Raw genomic sequence first — 27,338 nt, forward strand, 5'->3', positions numbered from 1 at the left:
ACATCATACACAGACACACACACACACAGACACACACACACACACACACACACACACACACACACACACACAAACAAATAATAAAAATTTAATTTCAAAAATTAAAAAGTAAGTAATAAAAGAAAGAAGTAAACTGGTTTCCCAGGTATATTTGTTTTTTTTTCTTAAAACTTTCTTTTTTAACTTTTATTTTACAGGTAAGTGTGGTGTCTACATGTACCACATGATTGTCTGGCATCCTTGGATTTATGGATGATTGTTTATTACCATGTGGGTGCTGGGAACTAAAGGCACATCCTCTGTAACAATAGCAAATAGGTTTTAATCATTAAACCTAACCTCTGCAGCCCAACAGGGAATATTTTTAAGTAATTTTCTAAATATAGAGAACAAAGCATAAAATAAAATTAAACTGATTACAAAGTTAAGCATATCATTTCTATGTTTGAGGCCAGCCTGTCTATACAGTGAATTCTAGGCCAGACCAGTATACACCAAAAGACCCCATCTCAAAGTGAAGGAAGGAAGGAAGGATACTCAATCCAAGCCTGATCAAATATTTTCTTTTAAATTAATTTTACATCGTATTTTCTTTTCCTGATAGGTGTGGAGGATGGGCGTGGCATGCAGTGGAGGTCCAAAGACAGCTTTCAGGAGGTGGTTCTTTTTTCCCACCATCCACTGGAGCCCAGACTCAATAATCAGCAGCAGGAAAGACAAGTGCTTTTTCTACAGTCATCCTGCCAGATCCACTGTGACTCTTCAAATACCAAATGACCTCACAGAGATTGCAATCAAGCACTACATATCTGGTCATTAAACAGTTTAATATTTAATAGTTATATTAAATCAATAACCTTTATATTTAATGAGTTAAAATAAAGGAAACCTATTCTGCTATATTTCTATCAACTATATAGACTACCTTCGTGAGTATATCAAGATAGAATACATACTTTATGTCACTGTTTCCAAATCCAGACATTTCCAGGTAAAATATGCATGCTCACTAAATATGTTGAAGCCAGATGCTATCTATAAACTGGCTTCATCTTGCGGGCACAGGTACTTATTTTCACTCTCTAGTGCTTATGAAGCATACATAGCATGTGGGTAGTATATGTTAATGTGTGTGTGTGTGTGTGTGTGTGTGTGTGTGTATGCATATACATATATATAGAGAGAGAGAAAGAAAGAGAGAAATAAACAAAATTGGACTAATCTGAAATCAAACTCACTACTATTGAAGTACTTAAATATTGATTATGTTAAGACAACTATTGTAAGTTAAAACAAATCCATTAAATGCTGTCAATAATACATTTAAAAAAGAAACCGCAGGGAACCTTTATTCCTCCATGGAAAAGAAAAACATCCACAACTGTCTGGATTTTTAACAAGTAATTTGGTTTGCTGGAGTTCTACACATTTAAATTACTGCAACCTCCAGAATAAAATGAAGCTAGGATAAACATAATTTATGAGACACAGCAAAACGTGACCAGAAACAAGCAGCTCAGCTGTTAGCCTAGTGTAACAAAACACTATAGAACTCTGTCTCTGTCAGTGAGTGTTATGATGAGGGTGGGACTCAGCTGTATTTGTAATTCTCATTAATTTTATTCTGTTACACCCTGTCACGGATGTACGCAGTGTGCCTGCAGCTCCCTCAAGAGTGGCTGCTATTTCCTCTTCTAGTTACTAAACAGTCCACTTTAACACTAGACAGTATACTAATCTCAGTGGACCAAGAGATGTTTTCAAGAAACAAAAAAGGGGACAAAAAAGGTTTTCATAAAAAGGTCAAATAATGAACATGTGGTAACACGCTTGCCATCCCCCAGCATTCGATGGAGGCAGGACAACTAGGAAATTCAGGTATCCAGGATATTCTGTCTCAAAAAAAAAAAAAAAAAAAAAAAAAAAGGACAGACAGCTAGGTATCTGGAAAGAAGAAATCTCCAGCTTCTCTCTAAGCAAATAAAGTCCAAATTCTTGATAATACATTACTTAACATTACATACTCATGCCAAATGACTGGAAAATAACACCTTCTGTTCAACTGAAGAATGATTCTCCTATCCTTATCCCAAAATGATAATCTGAAAGCTCTGAGACCAAAATTAAAAGAGCAAATTCTAAACTTTTCCATGTCCTTATTCTGTGTATGGGGAGGAGACACAGAGGCAGGGAGGTGCAAAGCACACATGTGCAAGTCAGAGGACAGCTACTGACAAAGCCACTGAACAAAACCGCTGCATACAAACACCACACACAGCAAAGAACTGGGTTACACACAGCCTCTACTGTGAATCAGGACACCTTACAGTCCAGTCCTAGAGTCCTGAAGTTCTCCGTTCAGCTGACAATCGTTGTCCACACCATTTGACCTTCACAATAGATGTGGAAAGTCCAGGGGAAAACCTTCCCCAGTGAAATCATCAGCCTAGCAACAGCCTCTGCCCGTCTCCTGCATTTATATAATGAAATGACAGTCTTTGGTACCTCACTGCACTCTCCTATGACCTTAAGCACACCATTTATCATTACTTTTTCAAAGACATAATGTCATCTCTTTAAGAACAAGAACAGATGAACACACTCAAAGATGGCTTCTCTTTCCAGTACTCAAAGCTACCGAGGGAACGTCACTAGAACACACACTATCCCTGGCAACACTTCCTGTGGACACTTACCCTTCACACCAAACTCATTTTTTACATAGAAGCCAGTGTACCTTTTATAATGTCACAGATAGCAAAAGAACAGGACAAGGAAACATCCACTACTACATTCTCCTTCCCAATTTTAATAGTTAACTTGACAGAAGTCACCTAGGAGACAGATCTACATTGTATCACAGAGACCTGAAGACCCACACTAAGTGTGGGCTAGGATTCTAAAGCATATTAAAAAGTGGAAAATAAGTTGAACCACAATATTCATCTCTTCCAGCTTCCATGGTACAGATGTCATATGACCAGCTGCCTCACGTTCCCTGCACCATAGCAGACTGCTTTCTAAAACAGCCAAAATAAATCATTCCTTCCTGAAAGTGTTTTGTCAAGCTAATTGATATAATTTAAGACCATCCTTGTTTTTCATTGCAGGTAGAATAAACCCCCTAATGCCCTACCTCCATAGGATGTAATCCCATGCAATTAGCAAAACACTGTCTTAAAAAAACTTAAGAGCTGCAAAACTGATTCAGTAGGTAAGAGCACTTGCTGACCAGAATTCAAATCCAAGTAATTCTACTGGGTGGATGAGAATACCTGTAAATCTAGTTCTAAATTATTCAAAGCCCTCTTATAGACTTTATGAGCACACATGAGCAGGACGCAGGCACACACATACACACACACACACACACATACACACACACACACACACACACACACACACACACACACACCATCCATGAGAGCAGGGGCAGAGAGGATGTTTTTCCTTAATTCCTACCTCCTACTCTTTTGACACAGGTCTCTGTGGTGATTTGAATAGAAATGGCTCCCACAGTCTTATATGTTTGAATACTTGGCCCATAGGGTGAGGGTGTGGCCGTGATGGAAGAAATGTGTCACTGTGGGGGTGTGGATTGAGATGTTCAAGTCTAGGCTCAATGGCTCACACTTCTCTGCCTGCTTCTCTTGAAGATGTGGCACTCTCTCACCTCCTTCTCCAGCACCACATCTGCCTGCTCACCATGCTTCTTCCATGAAAATAATAGACTAAACCTCAGACACTGTAAGCCAGTCCCAATTAAATGTTTTCCTTTGTAAGAGTTGCCGTGGTCATGGTGTCTCATTCACCACTGCCAGTGGAGGGGCAGGATTACATAGTTTTTATTACCATATTACCATGGTTTCTGGAGACTGAATTTAGGTCTTTAAAAGTTTGGTAGCAAATATTTTACTTACTGAGCCATATCTAACCTGAACTTTTTCACCCTATTTTTTGTTTGTTTGTTTGGTGGTTTTGTTTTTGTTTGAAACAAGATTTCTGTGTAGCCCTGGCTGTCCTGGAACTCACTCTGAAGACCAGGCTGTCCTCAAACTCCAGAGATCCACCTGCCTCTTCGTCCCAAGTACTGGGATTATAGACACGTGCCTTCACTGCCCAGCTTGACTCTGTCTGTGTGCCCTCCAGCAACACATCGATACACAGTGGGCACTTCACACCTGAAGAAAGAAGATGGCTAAGAGCTGGTCAGAGAGCTCAGTGGTAAGTTTGCTTGTTACAGCCTGGCATGATGGTGCACCCCTTTAATCCCAGAACTCAGGAGGCAGAGGCCAGCTTGATCGACAGAGAAAGTTCCAGGACAGCCAGGGATACTCAGAGAAACGCTGTCTCGAAAAAACAAAAACCAAAAACAAAGAAGTATGACAACCAAGAGTGTTCCCTGGAACCCACATCAGGGTAAAAGCAGAAAACCAAGCAATACACAAGTAGTATTTGTTCTCAAAAACAGGTAAAAAATCAAATTGGTAGAGAATGCAAACTGCGGTTGCCCTGGGCAACAGTGATACCGGAAAACTGGAGGTGACCATTTGAAATACAGTTTCTGTATGTGGTGAGCGCACAGCATTTGATGGGGTAGCAGCCACAAAACTATTTGGATACACAAACCCCACTGAATTACAAACTGTAGATGAGGGCACTGTGTCCTGAGTAACTTACACTTCCACAAATTGTTGTTTTAAAGTGAGACAGGCACAGTTGCTAAGGCCTACAATCCCAGCATTCAGGAGGCTGATTCAAGATAGTGAAAGAATATATCTCAAAAAAAGGGGGGAGAGGGAGAAAGACAGTAAAAGAAGAAAGGAATACTGAGGAAAAGAATATAAAGGAAATCACATTAAACGTCAAGTTAACAGGTGTTTTCTCTGAGAAAGGGATGAGAACTGATCTTCTCCCACCTCTAGATGCCTTTACTTATTAGAATAAAGGAAGGAAGGAGAGGGGGAGAGAGAAGAAATTATAGAACATAGCATAGTATAAATAATCCCAACAAAACAAAGATACTGTTTGAGAAAAGCACGTGTTCCAGATGGATGAATGGGAATAGTAGACACATTACATTGAAAGCACCAGAACACTAACGACGTAATTTAAGAGCCAGATTCTTTTTAGGACACGTCTGAACATAATCACCTTGGCGAGACCTGCTCGGTGGGCTCCTTTAGACTCCATGTATGCGAGGTATTTGTTGAACTCCCGAAACTCCTCCATGGAAGGTCTGAAGGTCATTATCTTACAGCTGGGGTTTAGGGGACTCTCCGCCTTCGCCCCCTCCATGATAGCTGCAGATGTCTCTGCAAAGAAAACGTGGCCATCAGCAATGTATCACTGCAGTGTGTCTAGGTCTTCACCAAAGAGCATGCACGCGTCTACCAAAAGAACTCCTCTCTATTTATCTATTTCCGCTCTCACCTCTCTGAGAGGTTCACATTTATTTCCTAGATTCCTGGAGAGGCATGGGGGGGTGGGGGGATTTCCTAACAGGCTCCTATTCTGTAAAACTGACCTCCATGAAACCTTTCCAAGGGAAAGTGAATTTTCTAGAGGTATAGTCTAGAAGTGATAGGTTATTTCTCCACTGTTGGAAATGAGACAATTCAAGCCAAATTAGATTATATTAAAGGCAGGTTTATTGGGAAGCTGTTCTCAGGCAAGTTCACCGGCCCAAGAGGGAGGTGGAGGAGAGAGCAGCACCTGCACAGAGAGCAGAGGACAGGAAAGGAACGAACACACACACACACTCACACACTCACACACACACACACACACACACACACTCACACACACTCACACACACACTCACACACATACTCACACACATACACACGCACACACACTCTCTCTCTCTCTCTCACACACACACACACACACACACACTCACACTCTCACACACACACACACTCAGAGAGAGGGGAGGGGGAGGGGCTGACCTCTGAAAGGGAAGAGCAGCCTACTTGCTGGGCTGGAAAGTTCAAGGTTGGGGCAGGATAAGCCAGGGAGGGACTGCTGGGGGAACCTGGAGGCCTTGTCTGCTTTGATTAGTAACATATGCATCTAAATCTCTTGTCCCAGGGCCCTCAAACTAACACACAGATGTACGGGTCCACTATGTCACATATGCACACATATGAAGGCTAACATATATGCTGCATGAAAAAATTAAATATCCTTAGCACGGAACTGAAGTGTGCTTCCAGCTTTTTAAAGACATTTTTCTGAAATAATTTAAAAATCAATCACATGACAAAACTACCAGAATATCCGTACCAGAGGAGCTCACTCAGAAGTTAAGATCTGTACAAGGCTGAAGTTCTGAGTTCAAACTCCAACATCCAGCCTCCAGCCTAGCTCCGGGTTCAAGAAAGGGAGTAAGATTCAGCATGATACAAGACACCTGATGTCCTCTGGCCAGGTCCCTTTCTTTGCATAGTAACACAAACTCCTACCAAACCACAGACACATATATACATAATACTCACACAATAAAAAAAATAATTTTTAAAGACTCATTCTATATCAGATCTGGCCCTTACAAAACAATCAGCTCAGGCAGTCATAGGATATTGGACCCTACCCCGAGAATGTCGGAATTCAAGGATAATCAAATCCTTCATATATACTGGCTTACTCTTTGCACATAACCCACATGTCTTCCTCTATTCTTTAAATCTAGATTACTTATACCATCTAATACAACATAAAGTCTAAGCCAATAATTGATATTATATTGTTTAGGGAATGTCTTACTCAGGATTACTATTGCTGTTGTATTACTATCAACAAAGCAACTTGGGGAAGAAACAATGTATTTGGCTAACACTTCAATGTCATAGCTCATAAACAAAGAAGTCAGGATACAAACCCAAATAGGGCAGGAACCTGATGCAGGAGCTGATGCAGAAGCCATAGAGGAGTGCTCCTGGCTGGCTTATTCATCAAGGCTTACTGAGCCTACTATTTTTATAGAGCCAGGACAACCAGCTCAGGGATGGCAGCATCTACCATCAATCACTAATTAAGAAAATGTCCTACAGGCTTGGTAACAGCCACGGAGGCATTCTCTTAATTGAGGTTCCCTCCTCTCAAATTACTTTAGCTTGTGTCAAGTTGATATAAAGGGATAAAACATGATGATACAACTTTTCTTTTTTTAAACTTTTTTAATTCTTTACATACCAGTTTTTCTTTTTGAGACTTCTGATATAGCTACGGCTGGCCTTGAACTTGTTATGTAGTTGAGGATGACCTTGAAGTTCATATGCTTAGACCTACAAGGGAGGTCTGTGGTACTGGAAGGCACACTCTAGGCAACTATTCTCGTCAGCTAAGCTACAACCTTAATCAGATGTATATTTTGTAAGCCCTTGATTCTTTCAATTATCAATACAAAAAACCAAAAAACCTCAATATAGAAAGCCAACTGTACTTTACCCTCCAACAGTACTTAAACCAAGTTTCTCAAACAAGTGAAGTTCTTTGTGACTTCACAGTCATTCCCTTGGAGCAGCCTCTGCACACTTCCTACCTCTGAGTTCCCAACTGTCTGCCCAATAGAGAACTCAATGAGCCACCCTGTGCTCTCTCTCCTAGTCTACACCTAAGCTACAGACAGCAAGCTGTGTCTCCCAATGCTGGGCAGGAAAGAAACCCTGTTTCAAAAGGAAGGAAGGAAGGAAGGAAGGGAGGGAGGGAGGGAGGGAGGGAGGGAGGGAGGGAGGGAGAGTATGATCAAGGAGCTAAAAAGAAGGAATAGAAGTCAAGAGCATTTGTTCTTACATAAAACCCTGGTTCAATTCCCAGAATTCACATGGTGACTAACATACACACACACTATACATATATATATATATATATATATATATATATATATATATATATATATATATATGTGTGTGTCATTCAGAAAACAGATTAGCCAAGCATAACAAAACACATCCATAACCTTGGTTCTGATGCAAGATTTTCACAAGTCAGAAGTCAGCATGGTCTACATTCCAAACTCTAGGTGAGGCACCTAGAGTCCTACCTCCAAAACACAAGGAAAAACAACAATAAACAAATCTAATTTGCTTCACCAGCAAAAGATAGCAGCAGGAAACTAAGAAAACTACAAACTGTCTGTATAAGACACACCAGCTTTGAAAAGAAACATTCCTTTTCTTCAGACCAAGCGACAAGTCACCTTGGTATCATCTGAGCAGAGGCAGCAGCCACTGAAGACACTGGAAACCAGTGACTGAATTCCTTACTTTAGTTCCACAGACATTCAAAGGACAAAACTGTCCTGCCACAATACATACAATAAGTGATGTCAATGCCAAAAAAAAAAAAAAAAAAAAAAAGTTTTAAAAAATATCAATGCAGCTTTCATCCTAAAGGGAATAAGAGCATTATGGCACAGGGAATACACATTACCTCAAACTCTATGTTCCAACAAGGAAGCAGTTTTATGAGTTTTAGTTAAGAACTATGAGAACAGACCATGAGATAGAGAACAAAGAGAATTATAAACCAAGGCAAGTTAAAAATACATTGACTATCAGTTACAGCGAGATAGGGAAAGCTGTTATATAGACCCTGGAAGGGGCTCTGATGACATTCTTCACATTTGGTTGGTGGAAGCTGGTGGTCTACTAAGTTAGTAGATTCCAAAAAAATTTTACCTATTTGTCACAAGAGTGCCAGCCAGGGGAAATGAATGGCTACTGGGTACAGACTAAAACTAGCCCAAGATAAGGTCACTACCTAGTGGGCCTGCAACATTCCAACCTCTCCACAGGTATTGAAATTCTAATCAATCAGCCAGCCTCCGCAGACAAAGCTGCTTTCCAAGAGTTCTGATTTACAATAGCAACTGCTGAGAAAAGGCAGAACCAACAGAGGGGGCTCCAGCTTCAAAGCAGGCAGTGGAAGGAGGCTCAGACAAATAAAATCCGGGAGATGCCAGAGGAAGAGAAAACTCTTAGTCTCTATTCTTCAAGCGATAGCAAGGAGATATGACTGAAAACAGGGCAGAAAAGGGTCAGAAAAAAAAAAAAAAAAGAGTAGAAAGAGAAGCTTGGAGTTTATCTGAGTAGGCCAGGAAGTAATTTTGGACTTCTACCCTTTAACATATCCAGTTCCTAAACCCAGTCTTTTTTTTCCCCCACACCATTCAAAGAGATAAGTGCTCCCTAAGTATACCTCTTTTGGGGAAACCAAAGCAAAAAACAAACAAAAAGATAAGAATAATAATCTTGCTCACATTTTGATTTCTTGTTGCTGCGAAGGGAGGGAGAGAGGAAGGGACAGGGAGAGGGGTGACAGAGGGAATTTATCCAAACAAAATTTACCCAGACAAAACAGAAGCTTGACCATATAGTGTGGTGCTGAGATCCAATTAATTAGTATTTGATGTATTCTGAAGAAAATCTCATGACAGAGATGAAAAAGGAACAACAGTCAGGATTTGTACACTGAGGCTGGACATGTGTAGCTCAATTGTACAATACCTGCCTTGCATGCTCTGGGATGGAGGTCAAGGGGAAGGAGGATGTATCTCTAGGACTCAGCAGTAATTCCAACACCTAACATCCTCACACCTGTGAGGCTGAGGCACCAGACTACCTCCCAAGAAATTCAGATGAAATCAATAGTGAAGAAAAAGTGAAGGTGGCCCAAACCTTTAATCCCTGAACTCTGGGGGCAGAAGCAGGCAGATCTCTAGGAATTCCAGGCCAGGCCAGCCTGCTGTACAGTGAGTTCTAGGCCAGCCAGAACTGCAAAGTGAGACCCAGTTCAAAAAAATAAGAAAACCTCTGAAGTAGACTGGTTCAGCTTCCTGCGGAACACGATAAATCAGACTGGCTGTACCAGTTTGCTCTGCCGTCATCTGTTCTCGTTTATTTTATTGATCTTGGCTATTCTGAGTTAGGATGAAATATCCAAATTTTAGTTTGCATTTCCCTAACGACTAAAGATACTGAAAAACATTTAAGGGGTTGGGTTTTGTTTTTGTACTTTTGACAATTCTCTTGCCTAGTTCTGTACCCCATTTTTAATTGGGTTGTTTTCTGGACCTTCAGTTTTCTTGGTTCTTTGTACTTTCTAGATACTGTAGCCTGTCGCTTTCCCCAAATTATGCTGCCGCTTTCCATCTAAAAGCTTTTCAGCTTCACAAGGTCCCATTTATTAATGGCTGATCTCAGTGCCCATCCTATCAATGTTCTGTTCTGTGCCAGTGTGTGAATTAGACGATTCCTAATTCTCTTTCATCACATTCAGGGTGTATGGTTGAGGCCTTTGATCTATTTAGAGTTGAGTTTTGTGCAGAAAAGTAGGAAAGAATGCATCTTCTTTCTTCTACATGCAGCCATCCAGTCTAACTACATCATGCTTAAAGATTTTTTTTTTTTATCCCCTGTGTAATTCTGGCTCCCATACCATAATTCAGGTGCCCAGAGGTGTGTAGAATTATGTCTGGATCTTCAAGTTTATTCCACTGAGCACATTTGTTTTTATGGAAATCCCATGCTGTTGTTTCACCATAGTTCTGTAATAACACCTGAAATCAGGGATCCTGCTGTGGTGATGTTAAGGTGAGATCGGACAGTGGAGAGGTAAAGGGGGCGGGGGGCTAGGAAAACAGAAGAGGAGATTCCAGGAAGAAGATGGAAGCAGATGTTTATGTCTCTTTCAGGGCATCTCTAGCTTGAGGTTGTTATCATTTCTAAGGATTTCTATGGGTCACTTTATGTCATATAGCAGGGCAGTTTGCATCTTTGTCCATTGGTTTAAGCATATTGTGTAGAGGGTTTGTGGATTGAGAATTTAATATATAAACCTGCTTGATATGCTACCCGGCTTTTGGAGTCATGGAGCGGGGAGGGGATATAAGCCATCCACTTGTACATTCATGTTCATTATTTCTCTATACATGATAGCCAGAAGCTGGAAACAGAATAGGTACTAATTAACTATTAGAATAGATTGTGAAAATGTGGTGCACTTACACAATGGAATACTATTTGGTTGTTGACCAAAATGAAATTTGCAGGCAAATGGAAAGGAGCAGGAAACCATCATCCTGGGTAATCCAAGCCCAGGAGGGGAAAATAGAATTTGGTTATAGAGAGAAAAATGTAGAGCCAGAATGGGAAGATGAAGTCTAGAAGGGACATGGGAGGGCAGGGTAAAAGAGAAGGTGTGGCGAAGTGCACTGAAGGCCTTCTGAAAAACCATGTGGAGCCCTACCACTTTACACGTTCCTAAAAACATAATCTATGAAAGTCATTTAAATGGCACCGTTTCATACTGAGGGAGACAATCCCACAACTAGCCATCTGCCACAAAACCGCAGTGCTGGGCATGGGTCACATCTTTTTGACTCACTGGCCAAACGGCTCCCACAGACAAGCGATAAGCTTTCACCAAAGCTATTGTTGACTCGCCACAACACGATGGTAAGGCCCTAATGCCGACATATGGAGCCGGTAGCTGAATAGAAAATTGACTCCTGCTGACTGGCAGCCACGGTGCTGAAAGACACTTCATACCAGAGAAGAAAGTTCATCATCAGCATCACCCGCTACAATCCCTCCAGCCTCTAACAGCGAGCGGCCAGCAAGGGATACTGGTATCGCCGGAGTAAACAACCTCTTTTGTGTTGGATTCCATTCACCAGGACGTGGAATGCATGGCACAGTGATTAAGTGGCTAAGTGGGTTATCTTCATAAAATTTCTCCAGCCCCAAATGTGGAGGATCTCTGCAGACCGGCCCCAAATCTGGAGGCTCTGCAGACCGGCAAAGACTATAAGCAATGGCGGACTCCAAAGAAGGAGCATCTTCCAGGCACAGCAATAATGCACACACGAGCTCATGGAACCTGAGGCGGCGCAAAAATAGATGTGTGTGGCTGCAAGTTGATGAGGTACCAGCTAAGAGGGATGAGTGGACATGAAGTCCCACCCCTAACCAAGAATCTATTTGCTATTGATACCTCCTGGAAAAGTCAGTTCTCTCCAGTGGAGTGGCTGGATTATCAGCCACATGCCAGGGCATGCCCCAGCCCAGAATTAACGACCAAAACAAAAAAGACAAATATTCTCTCATTCTCTCTTCCTCTCCCCTGCCTCCTCCTTTCTTCCCCATTCCCATCCTCGCCCCTCTCCTCTTTTTTGCCTGGGCCTGTGTATATATACATTATTCATTTTGTGTATTCGTGAAATTGATTTTTTTTTTGTTGTTGTTGTTAGAGTTTCAGTTGGTTGGTTGGGTTTTTTTTTTTTTTTTTTTTTTTTTTTGTTAGAGTTTCAGTTGGTTAGTTGGGTTTTATTGGGAGCCTGAGAGAAAATATGAAGTATGTCAAGAAGTGAAGAGGAAAACAACAGGCTCACAATATATTGTTTGGAAAAAATTAAATATGAACGAACAAGAAATGGTACTTACAGGGGAGCATTAAATATTAACATGCAATAAAAGACAATTTTTCCAGTCTATCGTCTTTCCCGCTCAGCCAGAGCTAATGCCTCCAAGACAATTTTTTTTTAAAAAAGACCTACATTATATATTGAACTTAATGACAGTAGAGAATGTACTTGTTTATCATTTAATCTCTAATAAATAATAGCAGGTATCAAGGGCATAGCTACAAGCAGTAAGAAATACTGCAGCTTGGTAGAGTTTGCCTGCCATGCATCAAAGCCTTGAGTTCAACCTCCAGGATTGAGTCAAACTATGGTAATCCCAACACTCAAGAAGTAGAGACACAGATTACCAATTCACCAATCTAAGTGGCCTACAAGAGACAGTCTCAAGACAAAAGAAAAGGAACTAGAGTCAGGTGGGGAGGATTAAGTTTTTAGTACCGTAAGGCAAGCCTCGGTGTTGAATCTTGTATTACCAAGTCTGTGGAGAACTGGAAACACTATGTGTAAATGCTAAATGCTAAAATGGAAAGGAGGGCCTAAATTTCCTTAACAACTGGGCAGCGCATTCCAAACCGCAGTAAGATAGGTTACCAGGCCGGCAAGCTTAAAGAAAGCTTTAGTGTCATACCAAATAGTAAAAAACAAATTTTTTTCAGTCTTAGAGACTGAACCTGAGGTGTTCAGATACTAAGCATTGGTCCTACCACTTGAGCGATATTCCCAGCCCAGGGGGCAGGGGACGGACTGGAAATTCCAGAGAATCCAGTCAGTAGCGCAGAAATATGACCGCCAGTAATCCCTACACTGATGAGGCAGAGGCAGGTGGATTTCCTTGAGCTCTAGGCCAGCTATCATACAGACTTCTAGGTTGCACGGAACCCCGTGTAAGACCCTGACTCTAGAACAACCCACAACATGTTTTTAAAGTCAATACCAAAAGTTTTAACCATCACATCATTTTTAAATCAGAATACTACCTTTTGCCATAGAAACAGTGAAGCTCCCACCCCTCCCGCCCCTTTTAAACGCAAAACTCAAGTGGGTGAAACACAGCAAAGATGGGTGCTAACCTAAGCCTGGGGAGCTTATCAAGAGAGTCTCCCGGGCACCGAATTACTGCAATTCTAACTTAAGCTTTCTAAGCTAGGCTTGGTAAATCAACCAAGTGTGCGTGGCTGCACTGAGTGCAATATTTAAACAAGCAAACAAAACTTTGCTAAGTCTTCCCTGGGAGCACCTGACCAAAGGTGCGAGCTTGCGGGGCTCAGCCACTCCGACGGCTGCCTTGTGGGTGCACTGAGTCCAGCTGCTGAGAAGAGAACACCAGGTCCCAGCCCCGGCGACACCGCCGCGGCATTCCCACCTCACGGCACGTCCTCCCTCCCTGGCAGTTCCCATGCCGCATCCATCTCGCGTTCATTTATTAAGCGCCCACTGTCTACCCCGCATCATGGCTCCCCCCCCCCACACACACACACACACACACACAACCCACCCCACCCCCGCCCCCAGGAACAGCACAAAGAAATGGCCTCAAGACGGAGTTAAGAAAAACACAGGGATCATCTGCTAGGGCCAAGAACGAAGCCGACTGAGGGTCGGGCTACCTGCTACCTTGCGGATCCGGACATCCCCGAGCCTCGGAGGGCGCACAGGCCCGGCCTTCCTGGAGTCGGCCGCAGAGAGGGGGGGGGTTGGCCGGCGCCCCACACCGCACAGGCGTGGCGGTCCGGAGCAGCACCGCCTCGGATCGGCTCCGGGGAGGCCGGCGAGCGAGCTCCCGAACCCGGAGGGCCAGAATGGACTGTCAGGGCCGCCTCCTCCCTCCCAGCTGACGGCCGTGCACCGCGGAGCGCCCAGGCCCCGTGCCGCCCTGCGAAGACCGGACCGAGGCCGCCACCCTCCCCGCTCCGTCCGGACCCCAGAAGCGGTTACCTGCGCCGCCGGCGGAGGCCCAGACGCCACCCGAAATGAAAGGCAGGAAAAGTGCGGCCTCCCCCGCCCGCCCCCCTCGCCGCCCCGAGGCTTTTGGGAATCTTTGGAAGACTTGTTCCGCACTAGGTGACAGCTGTTCGCCGCGCACGCGCACGGGACGCCACCGCGGGATCCCTCCGCCGCTCCCCTCCTCCCTCCCGGCTCCGAGGTGGGCGGGAGGCGGCTCCGGCGCGTGGGCGGGGCGAGCGGGCTCTCCCGGCGTGAGGCGCACGCCGCGTCACGTGACCGCGGGGCGGGGCGCCCTCTGGTCACGTGGGTTCTGACCGGCTTAAAGGGCCCCCCCACCCCCACCCCACGCTTTAAAGCCGGGACTTCCGCTTCTGAGCTGCGTCCGGCTCTCCTGCGGTGTATTTTCTTTTTTTTAACCTCGGGGACGGGCACGTCAGGCCTTTCTCAAAGGAAGGAAACACGGACAGAGCAGGACGGGCAGGTTTACTGGTCGTTGTCGGGTCGCTCGCTAGGTTTGCCACGGGGCTGGAAGTCAAGCACTGCACGAACCACACGCCTGCCGGGACTCCTATGGCAACCCGCGGTGCCAGAAGGGCTGGCTGATCTTGACCTCGGGTGCAGTTGGTCAGGAAGGCCAGGCTCACGAACACCAACCACAGAACTGCACCTCTGAGCCTCCTCCACTTCAGTCAGATCCCAAGTGACCACCCAGATTCCCAGCACCCAGCCTGACCCTGAGCAAAAAGGCCTAATTCTTAGACCATGGAATTCTTGGTTAGGGGAACCTGAATCCGGTTCCCTTGCTACATGTCTGTGTAAATCTCACTTCCAAGACAGGAGTCAGACTTCAAACTCTTTTAACTTCCAGCTAGGTGGCTAAACACCCAAGTGCTCTGCAAGGCTAAACAGTTTTTTCTGTCCCACAGTTGCAAGCTGGATCTTTTTTGTTGCATTTCCTTGAATGACCAAGACTAAAAATATATACAAATACTAAAAAGGATACTAAAATATATACAAACGTGAGCACACAGGGCCAGCACTTAACTTGTTGTTTTGTTACAAAACAAAGATTTCTAGTGGATGTGGTGGAGCATACCTATAACCCAGGACTTGGGCCTTAGAGATCAGAGGATTAGGAATTCAAGGTCATTCTCAGCACATAGTAAATTTGAGGTTAGCCTGGGCTACGTGATACTCTGTCTCAAACACTGATTACTACTTAAAAAAAAAAATCTCAACATACCTATTTAAAACTTCTGTAATTGTGTTCCTTTTTTTATTAGAGGGATCCCTGTAAAGACAGACAGCATGTAGTTAATTCACCTAAAGATCATGAAATTAGACACCATATTTCTTTGACTGTTAAAAACAAAGCTAATGGGTTAGAAGGGGAAAAAAACACAATTCTAAATGTGCCAGATTTATGTAGTCAGCTGGTAATTTTCCAATGTGTATTATAAAGATGACCAGCCATCCTCCAAGGCAATTGAATATACTAACACATGTCTTAAAACGTAGGGCATTTTTGTGAACTAGAAAAATTGCACATATATTGATTAAATAATTAAAATCGTTTAGTTTAATGAGTAAGTACTCTTATTGTCGTTGTTAAGCATAGAGATTAAAAAATACCAAGCCCAGTGTACAGGCACACGCCTTTGATCCCAACACTTGGGAGACAAGAGGAAGGTTCATCTCTAAATTCAAGGCCAACTTCCTCTACAGTGTGGATCAGTGAGAGTTGCTGAAAGGCGGGGCTACACATGGGAAACCCTGTCACAAAAGAAAGAAAGGGGAGACAGTGAGAAAGAAGTATACCCACAGTTAGGTGAATTATGTCAGAGAGAGACAAATACTTCGTGATTACATGTATGAGCCCATAACATTGTGCATACATACACTGGTGTATGTTTTAATACATGAAAAAAGAAGCAAGACTGCCTTGGGAACAAAGAAGACTCAGGAGACTAATGAGTGAAAGTGTAATCTGGGAAGGTATGCTTAAAACATTATATTCTTATAAGAAAACAGCTTTAGTCAACTCTATAACAGAAATTCAAGTCAATGTCAAAAGTGCCACAACTGCCCTCCACACTCCTGGACACACACACACACACACACACACACACACACACACACACACACACGCTTTGGTGGTATGACTTGAATCCCAGTATTTGAGATGCAGAGGCAGATGGATCTCTTGCTCTCAAGGGCAGCCTAGCCTAGTCTACAGACCGAGTTCGGAGACAGCAAGGGCTGCAAAGAGAAACCTTGTGTCAAAAACAGAAGAAGAAACAGAAGTGTTTACAAAGATTGCTGGCCGTAGTGCCAGAAGCCTTTATGGTCTCTGCACTTGGCAGGAGGATCTCCACCTGGAGTTCAGGGACAACATAGCTATATATAGGTTAGATGGAGCTAAACAGTAAGACCCTGGCTTAAAATGAAATAAATGGGGAGAGTGAAGGAAGGAAAAGAAAGTCGAGGAGCGAGTCTAAATTAAAAATAACTAAAGAAACATGACGTATCCTGGGTTTATGAAAGAAAAGGGGAAGGAAGGAGAGAAAAACTGTAAATATGGGGTGTGCATGTATGTGTGTGTTTGTGTAAAGAAAAGTTGTGAGTTTTTTTTTTTTTTAAAGCAAATCTAAGTAAAATATGTGTGCCCTGTCATAAAGGAGGAAAAGGGAAAATTAAGCAAAAAACTAAAGAAGGAGAAGTTATCACTGAGACTGGAAACCTAGGGCCCTAGAACGAAAGCCTGGAGACCTGAGCTCCCATTCCTTCACTAGCAGAAACACAATGTTGCACAAACAGCATTTGTTTTAATATAGCAAATTGATTCTTCTGGTGGTGGAGGTGGTGGTGTTATATTTGATTGGTTTTTTTTGTTGTTGTTGTTGTTTGTTTTTTTGTTGTTGTTTTGAATTGGTTTTGTTTGTTTTGTGTGTGTGTGTGTGTGTGTGTGTGTGTGTGTGTGTGTGTGTGTGTTTGGGGGATTTTTGTTTTTCTTTTGTTTTTTGTTTTTATATTTTTTGAGACATAGTTTCTCCATGTAATGACCCTGCCTGCCCTGGATACCTTTGTAGTCCAGTCTGGCCTTGAACTCCCAGAAATCCACCCACCTCTACCTGCTAATGCTGAGGTTAAAGATAACACTGCCACCTCTGCCTAGATCCTCCTTTTTTTTTCTAATCAGAGGTTTGCTTTCCTGAATTCACATAGCATTTTCTAGATAATACTCAAAGGCCCCAAGTTACATCTTGGGGCTTCTTTTACGGAACCTAAAGGTGGTGATGATGATGATTATGTCTCTCTGGGGGAGGAGGTGCTGTTTCTTTTTTGAAGCAGGATCTTCTTATGTGGCTGTAATGGCTAATTTGGTCAACTTGACTACATCTGGAATCAACTAAAACCCAAGCAGCTGAGCTGTGAGAGATTTTTCTTGCTTGGATCACTTGAAGTGGATCATGTAGCCTCAGACTAAGTCTGGTATATGCACCTTCTGATGGCAATCCTTATAAAGGAGAAAGAAAGCTTTCTTAAGATTTATTTCTTTATTTTATGTATCTGAGTGAACCATGGCTCTCTTCAGACACAGTAGAAGAGGCCATCAGATCCCATTACAGATGGTTGTGAGGACTGAACCAGCAACTATGAGGTAGCCAGGAATTGAACGCTAGAATTCCGAAAGAACAGTCAGTGCTCTTAACTGCTGAGCCATCTCTCCAGCCTAGAAGAAAGCTTTTGCTTTTTGCCTGTTTGTCCACTTGCTGATTCAAAGGCTTTAGAACACACTTATTCAGGATTTCAGTATAGCCTGAAGGCCAGCTAAAATCTGTTTGAATTCTATGCCCTTTTCCTCCACTGTTCCTTGCTATTAAGCATCTAATTTTAATCATTCTTTCCCAGTTATGCATAGATATAAGGTATAAGAGGGTAATTTGTCATAATATGTGCTCATCTAAACTTAGTTCATGTCCTATCCAGATAAAACTACGAATGCATTTAAATAGAAACTTTACTAGTTTTGTGGATGACAGAGGGGGGGAAGCTCACTCCATTGTTTGGAGTAGTATGTGTACGTATGTGGCTGGGTTGCAGGTGGGGTTTGGGTTAATGCGTACATTTTTATGAATACATATCATGCTAGTGAGGGTCTTAGGCTGATGACTGTTGGAGAGGCCTTTGTGCATATCCCCAGCACTGCTTTGTGCGCCTGCCTCAGTTGATCATAGCGTACGCTTGTAACGGTAGCATTTGGGAGCCAGAGACAGAGAGCTCAGAAATACAAGGCACCTTTGGCTAAACAATGACTGAGTCCGAGCCCACACCCCGGCTTCCATGAGACTCGGTTTCAAATAACTAAATTAATAAAGGAAAACAGTGCTTAGAGACCGCGGAGGCACACGCCGGATAGTCCTTGCTCATTAACTCAGTGAACGGACATCCGTTCTCCGTCTGCCTCCTGCACTTACTTATTCTGCCTGGTGAGGACGGAGAGACATTTAAACAACGCAGACCTGACCACAGACTGCCTCAGTGATACCACTGGCTCCCCTCACTGCTGACCTCATTTCATTAGCTATATTTAGTAAGAGGATTATCTGCCTAGCAGCTCTTCTGTTTTAATCCGATTGATCCCCTTTCACTTCGGATGAAGGGTTTTATGTTTGTTTATCTTTCAGACCGGGTCTCATGTATGCCAGGCTATCCTGGGATTCACTGTGTTGCTAAAAGCAATACTGGATACACAGAACATTGGTAGCAGACATTGTTCCATTTAACCTCCTAGAGTCCGTAGACATTTACCTTGAACTCTCCAGCCTCCCCTCTGTGATGTTCTTACCATGAGGTCAGCAGACATTTCTTCTTATTTTGAAATAAATTTTCTCTTCTCCTTTACTTTCCTTTTTTGTAGAGATTCATTTATTGTGTATACGGCATTCTGCCTGCCCGCAGCCTGCATTCCAGAAGAGGGCACCAGACCTCATTACAGATGGTTGTGAGCTCCCCTGGGGTTGCTGGGAATTGAACTCAGGACGTCTGGGAGAGCAGACAGTGCTCTTAACCTCTGGGCCATCTCTCCAGTCCCATCATGCATTTCTACCCCCTCATGTTCTCAGTGGATTTTGCTTGTGTTCTTTGGCACACGGGCTTTACTCTAGAATTCCAGGTCAGCCCTTGGGGGTTGGCTTGCTTGTCCCTGACAGCTGCAAGACAACATTGTCACCCTTTTACTCCAGCTACACCTTGTTCAAGTTTGAGTGAAGAGTGTCTACCCTCAGTTTACTTCACACCACATACTCTTGGAGGATAATTGCCCATCAGATCGACTGTTAGCAAAGGCTTTAAAATCGTCCCTGGACTTTACTAGAACAATATTTTTCTTTCTATTGATTTTTTTTTTGTTGTTTTTTTTTTTTGTTTATTTTTTGTCTAGAAACTCCAGGTTGACACAATCTTACAAACTTCTCAGTTTTTTTTTTTCCCAGCCTTTCATTTCACCTTGATAGATTTTTGCATTTTATAAACCGAATTTATGTGTTGGCCTGTATCAGTTCGATTTTGTCAGAGCTTCTTCTAAAGTAATGATTATGCCCCCACAGTGGGGCCCAGGAATGCCACTAAAATCCCTTATCATTAGTAAGGTCCCTGTTGAATCAACCCCCCCTTTTATTAAAACTCTCCTGTAAACATAGCTCCATGAAGCCCAGTAAACTTGTCATCAAACACTGCCCAATTATCTCCTTCCTTTATGGTCCTCTAGTCTGTGGCGCTCATGCATCCAGCCCTCAACTGTCGGTAACCGGTGCCTCTGATGGATTCCACAACCCAGTTCATCAAGGATCCGGTTCTACTCACATTTCTCCAGGTTTTATAGCCATCTCGAGAATGGATGAGTAGTTTTATTATCCAGCTTCTGTACTTACACAGCTGAGATTGATTTCATTTCCATCCATATCCCAGCACCTCATGAACCAGGCTGTGACGGATTCGTTTATTGTTGTTTAAAACTCTTCCCAAATTCAAGCACTTGAGAGAACATTCACTATCATGGCCTCTTACATTAGGCCATTTGTAAGAGTTCCACTTTTTTGCTGGATTAAAAAATGCACACACACACACACACACACACACACACACACACACACACACACATTCTTTCTCTGTGTTAAAAGTTGGACCTTTGTATTTGTCATGATCCGGCAGAAGGTGAGGGAGCACCCCTATAGGAACAGAGGGAGGAAGGATGGGGTAGGAGATTTAAGGGGGGGGGCGGGATTGGGAAACGGATAACATTTGAAATGGACATAAAATATATTCATTATGGCTATGTTCTATCACCTGTCTCTTCATCCTCATTCCCAATCTTCTAATGGGTCCAAGTTTTCCAATCCCAGGAAGCCTTTTTTTGGCAAATATCTGAGTTGTGCTCTCTTTTTTAAAACGTGATTAATTTTATTAGTGTTTTGCCTGAATGTATCTTTATGCACCGTGTGTGTGTGTGTGTGTGTGTGTGTGTGTGTGTGTGTGTGTGTTGTGACCTTGAAGGCCAGAAGAGGGTGTTAGGTCCCTGGAAGTAGAGTTCTCAATGATTGTAATCTACCATGTGACTGTTAGGAACGGAACCTGTGTGTTCTCTAAGGGCAGCAAGTGCTTTTAACCACTACATCATCTCTCTACTCCTAGTTACTTGCGTTCTCTTCCCATTAGGCTTTCCGGCTGTAAGTACCAAGTCCACAGCTTTACCATCCTCCTTTCCAATCAGACGCTAATGCAGAGACTACCAAACACAGGCCCTTTTTTCATTCATTGTAAGTCATCCACTAGCGAAGCTACTTCTTTCTTGAGAGGTACCTGAGGAAACCCACTCTTTTTTTTTTTTAAAGATTTATTTATCTCATGTATATGACTAGACTGCAGCTGTCTTTGGATAGTTGTGAGCCACCATGTGGTTGCTGGGAATTGAACTCAGGACCTCTGGAAGAGCCATCTCTCCAGCCCCGGAAACCCACTATTAATTTAAAAAAATAAGATAATGAAGAGAGCTGTCTGATGGAAACTGATGGCTTTTATTCTGAAAACAAAGTAACTTTGTTCAGGTACACGTACATGTGCTTCAGGATTTTTTAACCTGTTTCTAGTTAGGTTGTGGCTCAGCCCTTAGCACACACCTTTCTTCCCTCTGGCATTGTAATAGGAAAGTATATGTATTTCTTATGTCTGTCATAGAAGGGTTAAATATGGGGCTGGAGAGATGGCTCAGTGGTTAAGAGCACTGAGTGTTCTTCCAGAGGTCCTGAGTTCAAATCTCATTAACCACATGGTAGTTCACATCGATCTGTAATGAGATCTTACGCCCTCTTCTGGTGTGTACTTATATATAATAAATGAACAAATCTCTCTAAAAGAAGAAGGGCTAAATGTGCAAGTTCAAGCTAAACATTTGTTAGCTCTGTCGTGGGGAGGCCTATATATGCAGGTTCACACACGTGTATTTCCTAGCCCTGTCATAGGTCAATATATGCCTGTTCATGCACATATACTTCCTAGATGTGTCATTGGCAGATATATATGTGCAGGTCAACATGCATGTTTACTAGCTGTGTCAGAGGTACATGTTTATACATACATGTTTTTCATACTTGCCTCACAGGTAGGTCTATACATATGCAGGTACCTAGCTCTGTCATAGACTGATACATTTATTTCTTAGTTATTTGATAGGTATTCCTAACTGTTCATTTTATACACATGTATTTCCTAACTCAGTCATAGGTAGGCTAATATGTGAAGGTTACACATATTATTACACACATTACACATATCTAGCTCTCGAATAGATAGACATATGTTTGAGTGTTAATACAAGTGTATTTCTTAGCCCTGCCATAGGCCTTATATTCACATTCACATACATGTATTTCTAGGCCTTTCATAAGTAGGTAATATGTACAGCTTCACTCACACATGTATTTTCTAGCTATATCACAGGTAGGCTCATATATACATATTCATGGACATACATGTATTTCCTATCTCCTTAAGAAGCAGGCCGATATGTGTACATACATTTTCACACACGTACTCTCCAGCTCTGTCATACATAGGTGGATAGGCTCAGATTCACGAGCATCTATTTTGTTATTCAGTAACAGAGAGTCCTTTGTGTGACTGTCCACACACATGAATTCCCTAGCTTTCTTATAAGTAGGATACGTGTACAGGCAGACACACATGCAAGTATGCATTCCCTATTATGATCAGAGGTCGGCATGTATTTTCAGTTTCACATATATAAAATTTTGACTAAATAGTCAAATAGACACAGGTTCACATATCTGTATTTCATAACTATGAATGAGATGCCTATATGTGCAGGTTGATACATGAATTTTCTAGCTATTACAGGCACCCATATCTGGCTCCTGTCAGTCAGCACTTCTTGACATCAGCAGTGGTACTTGGGTTTGGTGGCTGCATATGGGGTGGATCCCCAGGTGAGACAGTCTCTGAATGATCTTTTCTTCAATCCCTGCTCCTCTATTTGACCTTGAATATTTGCTCCTGTGAGAGTTTTGTTCTCTCTTCTAAGAAGGACTGAGTCATCCACATACTGACCTTTCTTCTTTTTGAGCTTCATTAGGTCTGTGAATTGTTTCTTGGGTATTGGTTATTCAGAACTTTCTGGGGCTAGTATCCACTTATCAGTGAGTGCATACCATGTGTGTGCTTTTGTGACTGGGTTACCTCACTCAGGATGATAAGTTTAGTCCCATCCATTTGCCTAGGAATTTCATAAAGTCATTGTTTCTAATAGCTGTGTATCCATTTGCTCTGGAAGAGCAGACAGTGGTCTTAACCACTGAGCCATCTCTCCAGCCTGTCAGTCTCTTCTTAATCACCACTAATTTCTTAGTCCTAGCTAGCCAGCATCAACTGTCCCAGTAGTTCCCTCTAGTCTTGACTCTAAAGCCAGAGCCACATGGCTAAATCTGCCTCGTTCTATTACTAGCTTTCTGTTTCCCAACTCTCTTACTACCTAAGCTCGGCTGTCCTGAAACTTGCTCTGTAGACTGACCTTGGACTCAGAGATCTGCATGGCTCTGTCTCCTGAATGCTAGGATTATAGGCATGTACTACCAAGCCTTTTCTTAACCTAGAACTTTCTCTGCCTAGGCTGGCCTGGAACTCAGAGATCTGCCTGCAAAGCATCAAATCAGCATTAAGCTTTGCAAAATGTCACATGTAAGAATGTGCATGCCCGCACCAACATGTGACGGCACTCATGAAATCCCTCATGTCAACATACATGGCAATGCTAATATGTGACAGTGTTCAAAATGTACTGTGTATAAACATGTCTGCCCATGCCTACCTATGATGGAGCTCAGAAAGGTTCTACTTGTGAACACACAATCACATACTGACACATGACTGTGCTCAGAAATATGTATGTGAACACATGCACATGATAATATGTAACCATGCCCCCAAAATTTCACAGGTGTGAGCACACATGACCTGTGAGAGAGCTTATAAACATCTCTCCTATGAACATATGTGCCTGTGCTAACATGTGACTCTGCTCTGAAATGGCAAATATATGAACATAGGTGTCCATAATGACATGTGATTGTATTTGGAAATGTCTCACATGTGTGCCCATGCTAACATGTTAGAGCACTAGAAGTGTCTAGAGTACAAACATATCCGTGTACAACAACATGACCATATTCAAAAACATCAGACCTACATGTGAAAGTGCACATAAATGTCACTCGTATGAACATATATGCCCACATATGTGATGTGTGCCAACACTCAGAGTGATCATAAAATGTGAATGTATGAAAGTGTGCCTATGCCAACATGTAATGGCACTCAGCAATATCCTGCATGTGTTGCCAAGTCCCCATGAGTGTTTCCATGCCTACAGTGTCCTAGGACAGCCGTGCAGTAGTTTGGGAAAGTCTGTTGGCTCACAGGCTGGGCATGGCTGTTCGTACAGCTGCTGTGTTGTGGGCTTGCCACGGGGTGAGGCATCTGTCTGCATACCTGCTGTGCCCCAGTATTGCTCTGTGGGGGCCTAGACGTGACTGTTCACATGTCTTCCATGTTCAAGTGCTACTGTGATGAAGCCTAGGCGCAGGTGTTCATGCACCTGCCATGTCTGAGTGCCAACATTCGGAGGGCATACCAGCATTGTCATGTGACAACATGGGCATCCCTGTTGTGTGCCTGGTATGTCCTAGCCTGCCATATGGTAGTTTAGGCATATCTGTTTGCCTGCATGCCATGTTCCAGCACTACTAAATAGCAGCCTGAGCACACCAGCTCTCACACTTTGCAGTGTCAAAGGGCCACCATGTGCCAGCCTGGGTTACACCTGGTCTTGCCTGTTTGGGAACCTGTTATGACTGGGCATGGCTGTTTCAATGGCTGCTCTGTCTCAGAGTCACCACAAGTCGTGGCCAGGTCTTGCATATTTGCAACCCTGCTAAATCCCAGAACTGCTATGGGGTAGCCTAGGCACGCCTGTGCAGTGTCTAAGCACCATCTTGTTGTAATCTGGGCATACCTGTCTGCATTGCTGTTGTTTCCTGGGGTTACCTTGTGGCAGGCTGGTCACAATTATTTTCATGCCCACGGTGTCCCGGTGGTGCCTTGTGCTGAGCTTTGTGTAAACTTTTTATATCTAAGTGACCTAGTGCACATAGGCGTAAGCACACCTGTTCACATGGCAGCTATGTTCGGGTGCCCACACCTGGTGGCCTGGTCCCACCTGTTCATCCATCCGCTGTGATTCACCTGTTCATCCATCCGCTGTGACCACCTGTTCATCCATCCGCTGTGACCACCTGTTCATCCATCCGCTGTGACCACCTGTTCATCCATCCGCTGTGACTACCTGTTCATCCATCCACTGTGACCACCTGTTCATCAATCTGCTGTGACCACCTGTTCATCCATCTGCTGTGACTACCTGTTCATCAATCCGCTGTGATTCACCTGTTCATCCATCTGCTGTGACCACCTGTTCATCCATCTGCTGTGACCACCTGTTCACCCATCCGCTGTGACCACATGTTCATCCATCCGCTGTGACCACCTGTTCATCCATCCGCTGTGACCACCTGTTCATCCATCCGCTGTGACCACCTGTTCATCCATCCGCTGTGATCCAATGTTGCGAAGTGGACACCTGGTTATTCGTGTATGCACACCTGTCTCGTGCTGGGACTGCTGCAAACAGCCCGTCCAGGTTTATGCGCTCACCTACCATGTCCCTTCAATACCAACTGTCAACCTGAGTACACCTGTTCATCCCAGCGCCCAGTGCCAGCACATCTGCCTGAGCACAGATGTTTGTACAGCTGGTGGCCCACAGAGCCACCACACAGTAAGTGGCCTGTGTACACTTGTTCACACGTCTGTCTAGTCCCACACTGCCATCCTGGTAGCTTGGTATGCTGCTCAAAGCTGGCCGCGTGCTAGCACCACCAAGGTACACAGCAGGAGTGCTCATCTTCATGTTTGCCTTCTCCCGACGCCATCCCCTTTTGCAGACCTTGACGCGGCTTTGACGACTGGCAACCCAGGCATACTTTTCATATGCCTGTCGTATCTGAGCACCACTGGGGGGAAACGTGAGGACACCTTTCACATCCTTGCTGTGTTTTAGCACTGCCGTGTAGCAGTCAGGACCTGCCCATTGGGGTGTCTGCAGTGTTCCAGGGGCCATCACACGGCAACCTGTGCTCAGCTGTTTGCATGCATGTCATGTGCCAACATGGCCATATGGCACCCCGGTATACCTGTTTGCACCTGCTCTATCTCAGAGCTGTCACTTTGTAGCCTGGGTATTCCCATCTGCACAGCTGCCGCTTTTCAGAATCCCCAAGTGGTGACCTGCACGTGCCTGTTCATAAGTTTCTAGTGTCCCGTGGGTAAAATGCGGCATCCTGAACCTGTCAATTTGCAAAGCTGCCATATTCCAGCACCACACGGTTACCTGTCTGCGTGCCTGCCACGTCCCAGAGTTACCGGTAATGCAGCGACTTGACATGTCTGTGTTCATACCAAGTGTGATGGTTTGTATGTTCGGCCCTGGGAGTGGCACTATTCGGAGGTGTGGCTTTGTTGGAGTAGGTGAGTCACTGTGGGCAAGGGCTTTAAGACACAGCATTCTTTCTACTAACAGCCCTTCAGGTGAAGATGTAGAACTGTCAGCTCTGCCTGTACCATGCCTGCCTGGACGCTGCCATGTTCCCATATTGATGATTAAGGACTGAACCTCTGAACCTGTAAACCAGCCCCAATTACGTGTTGTCCTTTATAAGACTTGCATTGGTCATGGTGTCTGTTCACAGCAGTAAAACCCTAAGACACCAGGCATGTCACATGCCACAATGCTACAATATAATGCAATATGCCAGCAAGGACATGCCTGTTTGCAAGTCGGCTGTGTACCAGGACTGCCTCTTGGTGCGTTGTGAATGTTCGTTCCTACCCTAACCCAGCCTGCCACTTAAAATACTGGGCACATACATACACATGCATGCTTGCCATGTACCAGGGCCACCATGTGTGACTTGGGTATGGCTGTTCATATGCCTCCAGGTCACAGCATCATGATTTGGTGGCCTGGTTATGCCTGTTTTACACGTATCATGTCTCATTGCTACCACCAAGTAGGCTAGGCACATTAGTTCACATGTATGCCATGTTCTGGTGTCACTAAATGATGACCCGGGTACCTGGGGATTCCTGCCTTCATGCCCTGTGTCGCAGTACTGAGCATTTGTGGTGGCATGCACAAAACTGTCCACACACCTGCCATGATCCTGTACTACCACTTTGAAGCGCGGGCACACCCGTTCATACACAATGCGGGTCTTAGTGCCACTATCGCTGGCATAAGCATGTTTGCTGACTCATATGTTGTGTCCTAGGGCCA

At 43.8% G+C, this 27,338-nt stretch overlaps 1 protein-coding gene across 1 annotated transcript in view; it reads right to left on the reverse strand.

Annotated features, from left to right (window-relative positions):
• Positions 1-14,473, reverse strand: part of KDM4C (lysine demethylase 4C) — a 112,140-nt gene extending 97,667 nt beyond the window's left edge. The window contains exons 1-2 of the mRNA XM_080939942.1: positions 14,366-14,473; positions 5,155-5,315 (exon numbers count right to left, since the gene is read on the reverse strand). Coding sequence (XP_080796068.1) covers positions 5,155-5,298 — 144 coding nt within the window. The 5' untranslated portion in view covers positions 5,299-5,315; positions 14,366-14,473. The remainder of the gene's footprint in view (positions 1-5,154; positions 5,316-14,365) is intronic.
• Between the last annotated feature and the right edge of the window lie 12,865 nt (positions 14,474-27,338).

This window comes from Micromys minutus, assembly GCF_963924665.1.
Source record: "Micromys minutus genome assembly, chromosome: 28".
NCBI lineage: Eukaryota > Metazoa > Chordata > Mammalia > Rodentia > Muridae > Micromys > Micromys minutus.